Source organism: Amia ocellicauda, chromosome 3, assembly GCF_036373705.1.
Source record: "Amia ocellicauda isolate fAmiCal2 chromosome 3, fAmiCal2.hap1, whole genome shotgun sequence".
NCBI classification, from domain to species: Eukaryota; Metazoa; Chordata; class Actinopteri; order Amiiformes; family Amiidae; genus Amia; species Amia ocellicauda.
The window spans coordinates 32,518,009-32,528,093 of NC_089852.1; the positions used below are offsets into that span (position 1 = coordinate 32,518,009).

Here is a 10,085-nt window from a genome sequence, read left to right on the forward strand (position 1 = left end):
AAATGCGTTTGTTTTTCTGGATTTTTTTGTTGTTTTTCTGTCTCTCACTGTTAAAATACACCTACCATTAAAATTATAGACTGATCATTTCTTTGTCAGTGGGCAATCGTACAAAATCAGCAGGGGATCAAATACTTTTTTCCCTCACTGTATACAGATAAATTCACACACACAGGCCCCTTAAAACCAACAATTCAAGGAGAGTCGAGTCATGTGATGGTACCTGCTCCTCTGTACAGTGAGATGCTCCTGTCCGATGAATAGACGAAGGCAGTTCTGTGCTCTCCAGCAAGCTGATGTAAGATATAGTGTGAATCAGGACCCAGGAGAATATCTTTACCACAGTGTCTGAATGGTGATAAATAAACACTTCTAGTATCATGTAACACTATGTAAAACTAATTTCCTCTTGCTAACACTGGGTGATCAATCATCAGGGATATCCAGATATTGTCCTATTAATCACAGGACTATTTTAACTTCTAATGAAAAATAATAATAATAATGAGATAAAGAAAACATGTTTGTTGTTGTTGTTTGATTGTTTTTGTATTGTTTTATTTAGTATTTTTATTCTAACAGCAATATACATGAGAAACATGATTTACCATATTTCTATAAAAAATTAAAAGAAAAACATTTGTCAATTTAATGTTAATCAAATTCCAACAAATATCCATAAAATACATATAGCCTGAACACGATGAGTAGGGAGGGAAAGTATCTGAGATTAAGCCAAGAAAAAATGCTATTGAAAAAATAAAACCTTTACCAAATGTCTATACTTTAATGTGGTCGCCTTATATTGTTTTGGATGCCAAGTATTTAACAATTATATTACTTTTAAAATGTAAGTCTGTAATTGTGCCCTTTGAAATGACATAGAGTGCTCTTGGAATGGCAAACACATTGTGGATACCCATTGTGGATGAGTATTATAGGATTGGCCATATCAGTTTATGATAGAGTAATTTTTTAGTTTTTTCTCTGAGTTTTTTACTTCTTAATCCATAGATAATTGGGTTTAGTAAAGGAGGTAAGATGAGAAAGTATACAGAAAGAAGAACCCGGATGACTAGAGGAACGTGCTCCATATGAAATCTACTCTGAAACAGTTCAAACAAAGAAGCAACAAAGAAATTGATGACAGTCACTAAATGGGGAACGCAGGTGTTCAGAGCTTTAGATCGTGATGCTGCAGATGATTTTAAACAGATTCTGAGGATCTGTACGTATGAATAGAGAATGAGGAGAAGCAGGGGAATAATAAAAACAACATTGAAAAATGAAGCTAGAATGTTGTTAACAGTGATGTCGACACAAGCAAGTTTGACTACTGAATAGTTGTCACAATAGACCTTTTCAATTATTTTTTTGCACAATGGCAGTTGACTAGTTGAAATTACTGTTACTGTAGTTGCAGCAAAGGGAAGAAGCCAAGTCATGGCTATAAGTTTATATACTCTTGATGGAGACATAATGGTGCTGTAGTGAAATGGGTGACAAATAGAAACATATCTGTCATACCCCATCACAGCTAATGTCAAATACTCACATATACCATATGTGTGCAAACAATATATTTGCATTAGACACGCTGTGTGAGAAATGTCATGAATGTCAGATAAAATATTGACTAAAAGAGCAGGGCACAGAGCAGTACTCCCATACAAACCGTTAACCTGTAAACTGCATAAGAACATGTACATGGGCTCATGAAGACTGCTCTCCACACAAATCACACAAATAATAACTGTGTTAGCAGCTACTGTTAGCATGTACATTAGAAGTATTATTATAAAATATAAATATTGCAAATCCCCAGTTTCTTTGTATCCTGTCAATAAGAGTGACGTCGTGTGTGAGGTGTTTTCCATGGCATTCTGGTATCAGGTAGACCTAGTGAAGAAAATATTTAGTTGCTAAGGTCACATACACAAACATGTTATATGTTTTGGGTTGGATTTGTTGTGTCTTTGAGAACTCCAGCAAAGACAGAGACACTTCCTAAGTTTTCTTACCCAGGGTGAGGGTACTGCTTAGGGTACATATATATGATGTTAGTTCAAACACATTTCTTGCAAAAAGATAGAATACTGTCAGTGCATTGGTGTAAAAACATTGTCTTGGAATTGATTAGAATTGACAGATTATAATGGTTTTCAAAGAAAAATAATAGTTAAGTTACACATAGTAATTTAAAATGATCAGAGAATACAGGTTAATACAACACTTCTGAAATGTGATTTGTTGTCATTTTGCTGCAGACCTTCTCCTTTGTTAGCACAACTGTGTAAACTGTAGACTGTCCATCACACAACCTTAGTCATGTATCAGTAGCAGTGTCATCCCTTACATGTTAATGCTACTTAGCCTTCCTTTTAACCCTCATGTCAAGTTCATGTCAGTGAGGTGAGAGTATGGTGACCCTATAACTCCACTGCCACCAGGACACTTTCAGACAGGAAGTGCTTTGAGGGTTGCCTTTAAAGTTAAATATATTAGCATGACAATTATACATTATACCTATATTGGTATAATGAGATGCATATTGGTGCTTATTACAATGCGTAGCAAACCAATAACTCCAACAACATTCTTCAGTATTCTTACCATTGAGTGAAGAGCTGTTGATCAACGTTAATAAATCGATTGGCAGAGAACTTGCATGTTAGCATTTACATGCAATTGAATATGAATGAACAGGAGAGAAACAGAGACTGCTAACAACACTGTTTAAGTGCAGTGCAACAGTGATCAAATTAGCAGTGGTGTAAATAATACCTGATTTCAATGTACATGTCTACCGTCCAAAAGTGTCCTGGACACCAAACAGCTTTATGTTCAGTAGGCTAGAGTCAGATGACTAAGCCAGAACTTTAATTTAAAAAGCATTTGCAATGAATTTATTAAAATAACTAAGGCATTGTGCCTAAGTATTATAGTATGTATAGTTCTCAAGTCTTTGTAGATTTTCAGAAAATGAAAATTGACTCCTTCTATTATGGTCTCAAGAAAAGAGTAATGTCTTTTGATAGTACCTCCTCCTGTATAAAATGCGATGTTCCTGTTCATACAGCAGACCAGTTCTGTGCCATCCCAAATGCTGTTGTAAGATATAGTGTAAATCCAAACACATGAGAATTATTTCACCATGGTAATATGTTGTTAGGAACCAGATCTATTTAATTAAACTATGGAACACTGTTTGTCTGCTGCTGGATAATGAATCACATGGGATATCCAGGTCTCTTAAACAGTATTTGTACTGTAATGAACATTATCTGTTACAGCACTCATATTCATTAAATAACACAAACCTTTTTTTCCATAGCAATTAAAAGGTTAAGCAGGATCTTAAAACCATCCATCTATCCATTATTTTTCAGTAACTACTTCATCCAGTACAGGGCAGTAGTGGACTGGCCATCTGGAGCAATGGGATGGACCGATGGACTGACCCAAAAAAAACGAAAACAAAAAACATTATCTCCCGGCCCAGGCTGTCCAATGGGGCCAGCCCACTCATTATATAATGTAATGGGATGGAATGTTACATTTAATATCTCAGAGATCATCCAGGGCTTTGCAATGAAGTATAGCACGAATATGTCAGATTTCCTTGAGCAAAACAGGACTGGCTGCAGCCGTAGGAGTGCCTCTTCCCTCACACATACCCGTTGGCAGTGACATAGTCATGAGAGGTTGATTTAAATTTCTTTAAAAATTATGGAAAAACAACACAACAAAAAAACGCAAAAGTGGGGCTTTAAAGTTAAGGGAGAAAAAGTAAAGTCCCGTGAGTCAGATGCAATAACATGTAGGGAGCGAACTGACTTATTCAGTAGTAGTGCTGCTGCTATGCCAGCAATGCCCCTGCCTAAGAAGATGCTGTAGCCCCGGCCTGGTTTATACAACGCAGTTAGTAGCAGAAGAAGGACAACGGAAAAGTCAATGCAGTGACTGCAGCCGAAGTGGTAGGCAATTGGGAGCCATGGCAGGAAGGGAGACAAGTAACACAACATTAATATTTTGCTATTTAATAGGGATGTAAATAGTTCAGTTTAATCATTAACAAATTGATATATGTTTTTTCTTTAAAATTTATTGTAAGTAAAATAACCATAGGAACGAATGGGAAAAAAATATTTATTCTGGTTTTTGGACAATATTATTTTCGTTTATTGGTTTTGCAACCGAAGACACAAGGTATCTACAAAACATATCAAATTCAGATTAAATCACTTACATATTATATAGAACAGAAGGACAAGGAGACAGAAACAAGAATAGAAGACAGAGAATATGAAAGAAGGAAAGTATATGAGAAGTCATGTGACAAATAAAAGTACAATAATTTAGACAGTGGATTTGAGCTGCAATATGTCAAAATAAGATAAATAGCGTTACTAGGCAGTGTAAAACCTTTCAGTGGAAGCAAGAAGTGTAAACCTGATTTTTCTCCAGGTGAAGAAAATTCATCACATCTCTTACCCGGGGAGTGAAAGTGGGTGGGGCAGACTGCTTCCAATGGAACAAAATCGGTCATCTTGCTAGCAAAGTGTAGAAGACCAATGTGCCTAACTGTGTATTGGGCTGGGTTACATGACTGGGAATTACACCAAAAACTGCTATAAGAGGAGAAGGCTCGAGGTGTCACGGTCTCACCTGCTATTCCTTCAGCTCACCACCAGAGGTCTCTCTCTCCCGAGTATTAATCCATGTGCTTCTTTCTCTCAGTTCCCGGATCACTCAGTCACATTACATTCCTTTTATTCACGTGCACTTGTTCTGTCTTTCCCCTCTCCCTATTGGTCTTTCACCCTTTACCCAGTCATCCCTTTCTCCCTAAACACAGTATATAAACCCCTTTGTGCCTTAGTATAATCGCTAAGTCTTGTCTTCTCTTCTGAAACATTTCTGAGCATTCTTCCTTGTTTACCTACCGTGTTTAGACTCCTGTTTTCCTGTCCCTGATCACCTCTTTTGGATCTCCCAGTTTAACCTGTTTGCCTGATCGAGCGACCCTGAACTGTTCCTGTTTTCCCTTCTGGATTTCCCCTCTTGGATTGTTTGCCTTTCTGCTTTGCTACTAGGAGCCTGCACTTGGATCTATACACCTTGCCTTTGAGAAACGTTACACAAGGGGTGTATTTAAGATTTGTGAGAGAGATTCAAATATAGAGTTCCAGAATGGGGCTAACTTAGGACACAACCAGTACATGTGAATAAAGTTCGTGTAATTTAGCCACATCAGCACTGAAATCGGGAAATTTATATATTCGCCTCCCCTGAAGATCTAGATCTCCCTTCTCTCTCGACAGCCATAGGATGTTCTCCTTAACCTGGAAGTAGTGCACCCTAAGAATAATGGGATGAGGCCTGTCTCCTACCTTAGGTCTTGGCATTAGCGATTGATGAGCACGGTCCAGAACTGGGGGGAATCCAACTTATCCTTTGGGATCCCGACCCTCCACTCCTTCCGCAACACTGATAACAGGGCACGTTCCTCCATCCCCTTCCACCTAAATCCTCTACTTTCCTTTTCAGCATCTCGTTCTCTGTAGAAAGACTGCTGCAGGAGGCTTCCAGCTCAGTCACCATGCCAGGGATGTCGCTCAGAAATCTCTCTACCCCCTCCAGCCGGCTGCCATACGAGTCAACGGTACTGTGGAATAGCTTCACGCTTTTTGGATCTAAATGATTTTATCGACCTCTGTATCTTGTTCACCGTTGTGATAAGAAAGGCCAGGTCTCCACCATTCTCCGGTGGGGGATTGCTGCCACTAGTCAGGCCTGAATCCGAGTCACATCCATCACTGGCCCCTTCTTGCTTTTCTGCTTGGACATGTTGTAAAAATGAAACTTATAATATTCTGCAGCTAATCACTTAAAATAAATAAAAGAAAAAAACCTGTTTGTTGAAAAAAATCGAAATATCGCAGGAGCTCTCTCTTCACACATCTACACAGAAGCCATGCTCAACAGCACCCCCTTTTGGACATTATTATTATTATTATTATTATTATTATTATTATTATTATTATTATTATTATTATTAATAATATTGTTGCTGTTGTTCCACCATTTATTTCACACTTTTTCCTGTGATAATTGTATTGATGCAAAACAAATTAAAAATACTCTGACACAATTAAGGTATGCAAGGGTGTTGTAAAACTCCTTTTATGTATGATAAATTGGAGAGGTTAGCGATATTGTAATTTTGCAATATTTAAAATCGACAACAGGATAACAATTGTACCATAGGTAAAAATCCCAGTAGTACTGTAGCCGCCTTTAAAATGTCTTTAAAAGGGCGGAAGTTGAGCATTAGAGTGGGTTATTTTGAAATGCAAACGGAGCCAGCAGCAGAAGGAATTGTCGAACATTTGTTTTTTGGACTTTGGTGGACACAAAGGAATCATTTTTAAGGGATAGAGACTCTTCCAGAAGACATCGAACGGGTTTAAAGAACATTTGATTACTTTGTAGAGATATAGGTGACTTCATACGGCTCCTTTTAGTGACTGAGGTTGGAGTTAATCGAATACAGAGTTGGTTTGTATAGGGTTGGGATGACTTCCTCGTTACTGGATCACCGGGGGATGTCGTCATTGTGAACCAGGACGCTAGGACAACGTGCATTATGAACTGCTGATCGCTCATCTGGAAAGTTAAAGAACTGTTTCTTTGGTGGTATTTGCGGGGCTTGCTGCCTGTTGACTTTTCATTGGTACTTTATATATTTCATCGTCTGGTTGTCTGTGGTGTTCTTGTGTGTGTTTGTCTCTATCTGGAACTTAAGTTATAATGAGCTGTTGGACTTTTTTTGCACACTGCGTATGTTTGCAAATTAAATATTTATTGCTTGCTGCTTTTGCACCATATGTATGTTTGCATATGATATGTATGCTTGCCTTTTTTGCACAATGCGTAGGTTTGCACATTATATATTTATTGCTTGCTTCTTTTGCACAAATGTGCATTTGCACATTAAGTAGTGTGGTTATTGTATGGGGTGTTGAAGAGCAATGCATTGCACGGTTGGTGACTGTGTGCTATGGTAGTTCTAATCGGGTTGTTTATCTAAAACATAAGAGAGCAGTTTTATGCTATATTGGCTGATGAAGTGATAGTTGCTGCGGTAATTGTGAGAAACCAGAATACTATAGAACACGTTTACAGGGCAAGAGTGCAATATAAGAATGACAAATGATGTGTTGACAACTGTAACAAGTAATTCCATGTAATTGTATGCCTGAATATGGGGTTGGAGTGATGTATAATGTTGGAAGTGGGGAAAATGGTGTTTAATCTGTTGGAACAACTACGTTAGACACTCCTATTGTATAGATTGGTTAAAGTGTGTTGGAAATATTAAAGAGGGTTGGTGGAAATGTTAACTGCTGAGTCCTCGTAACAAATTAATATTAGTATTTTGAATTTTGACGAGAGAAGTCTTATCTGGCACCCGAACGCATTAAAACTGTTAAGTTCTGTTACACAATCAATTAATTTAAATGTATTAAACCGCCCCAAATATGCAAACTTTTCATGCATCACGCAGGAGAGGTTTTTAATGTTGAAACATTTACTAAATTAAACTAAATGTATCATCCCTCACTTACTAGGCTAACTAACTGTACCAGTAAGATGATGCCAGACAGGTAGTTTGTTGATTTAATGTACATGCCAGCCATATCAGTCATTTCAAGCCCTACTCCTCAACATTTGTTGAATAGGAACTGCACCATATATATTTCATAGTCATCATATTTTTATTATGTTCTGTCCTCAAAAGTGAGTACAGTACACCTGAGCAATTTATAACTATTTTTACCAGTAAGGTGAGATTTTACTATTTCTTGTAATATGCATCATTATGGTTATTGTGTATGGCCCTCTCATGATAAATAATTACGTTTGGTTATGTCTATTTAAGTGGAAATCTGCATTACATTCAACAGGTTCATGTTTGTTTGAAGCCCTACTATTTACATGAGCCAGTCCTTAACACAGCCTTTTATTTAATGCTATTCAATCTGACTATAAACTATAGTTTCTATGTTGCTATATTTATAATCTGTAGCTAAAACAACTATGAATTACAATTTTAGTGCTACGCTATTAGTTCAATCATGACAATTCAATACATGTTGTGTATAACTCTTATACTCTTTACAGTGTGTCTGTGTTCTGTAGCACTCTGACAATAGTACTGCATAAGTGTAAAAACTCCAGTCTGTCCCTGGTACAGGGTCAAGGTGAGCCATAGCCTAGCTCATCAGGGACAGTGTACACCGTTGATGGGATTCCAGTGTATCCTAGATTATTATTATAAATCATTCATTTAAAATATATTGGAATGTTTTTGTAGCATTTGTATTAGAAACTAATCAAAATAAATGTGTTTACAATCTATAAAGCATGATAAGGGGGACTAGGGAGACAATGTATTTGGGATTTGGAAGAGAAAGAAGGGAAATTTTAAAAATTAAAATGTTTACTAAAAGCAAAAAAAACTTTGCAAATGAGGAAAATGCTGTGCACCCAATGGGAGAGAGTATATCTGTCTCAGAAAGCTCATACATTGTACCGCACTCACTTTTTTTAACATGTATTTCTTGCTGTTGCATTCCATCAATATTGTGTAATTTATTATTTAGTTAACCCTTTCTGGGACATACACAGAATAAAGTTGAACTTTATTGACAAAAACGAGAAACAATGTATCTAACTAAGGTAAGTTTAGGGTCATTTTCGTTATGGTCACGGTCAGTCGTCAGTTCTGAGGTGGTTTCTCCCTGTAACCACTGTGAATTAAGGGGCAATTGCAGCACCAGAATCTGTGCTGATAATTTAATCTGTTACTTCCATGTATTCTGTAGATCTTGTTTCATTTTTTGTGATAGAGAAAAAAGCAGTTCTTGCTCTGGGTCTTGCACAAGCCCACATTGCACTCAGCACACATCCATTTTGTCTGATGAGGCTCCTTCTTAGAGCTACATTCAGCGCAGCGTCTTGATTTGGTTTGCTGTGGCAAGTGAGCAGCCCCAGACTTGTGTTTTTCATCTGGTATATATACGGTTTATACCGTATACAGTGAGGGAAAAAAGTATTTGATCCCCTGCTGATTTTGTACGTTTGCCCACTGACAAAGAAATGATCAGTCTATAATTTTAATGGTAGGTGTATTTTAACAGTGAGAGACAGGATAACAACAAAAAAATCCAGAAAAACGCATTTCAAAAAAGTTATCAATTGATTTGCATGTTAATGAGGGAAATAAGTATTTGACCCCTTCGACTTAGTACTTGGTGGCAAAACCCTTGTTGGCAATCAGAGAGGTCAGACGTTTCTTGTAGTTGGCCACCAGGTTTGCACACATTTCAGGAGGGATTTTGTCCCACTCCTCTTTGCAGATCCTCTCCAAGTCATTAAGGTTTCGAGGCTGACGTTTGGCAACTCGAACCTTCAGCTGGCTAGGCCACTCCAGGACCTTAATGTGCTTCTTCTTGAGCCACTCCTTTGTTGCCTTGGCTGTGTGTTTTGGGTCATTGTCATGCTGGAATACCCATCCACGACCCATTTTCAATGCCCTGGCTGAAGGAAGGAGGTTCTCACCCAAGATTTGACGGTACATGGCTCCGTCCATTGTCCCTTTGATTCGGTGCAGTTGTCCTGTCCCCTTAGCAGAAAAACACCCCCAAAGTCTAATGTTTCCACCTCCATACCGCTCACTGTATACTGGCTTGCCCGTCTCTCACCAGACAGTCTTCTGTCTTCAATTTTTTGCACATTGGCCTTGACCAAGCCTGTCACGACACTGCAACGGAAATCTTTTAGTGCCATTTTATCATGTGGAAACTGCTGGTTGAACAGAATATGTGCATTGACAATGGTGACATCAGCAAAGTGCCAGAGCAGCCTGTGCCAGCATTTTCTGCTTTTCTGGTCAATGGCATAGAAAGACTTCAGCATGTCTGCTTTGTCCACACAGCCCATATGCTTATTGTAGTCAACCACAGCTTTTGGGCAGGGGACCTGCATTTTAGTTCCATCCTTTTCTTTCCTTGTTGCAG

The 10,085-nt window shown here is 38.0% G+C and overlaps 1 protein-coding gene across 1 annotated transcript; it reads right to left on the bottom strand.

Moving 5' to 3' along the window:
* Positions 1-935: 935 nt before the first annotated feature.
* LOC136747069 (olfactory receptor 6N1-like) lies at positions 936-1,877 on the bottom strand. The gene has a single exon (XM_066700024.1). The coding sequence runs from the start codon at positions 1,875-1,877 to the stop codon at positions 936-938; it is 942 nt and encodes a 313-aa protein (XP_066556121.1).
* Positions 1,878-10,085: the final 8,208 nt, after the last annotated feature.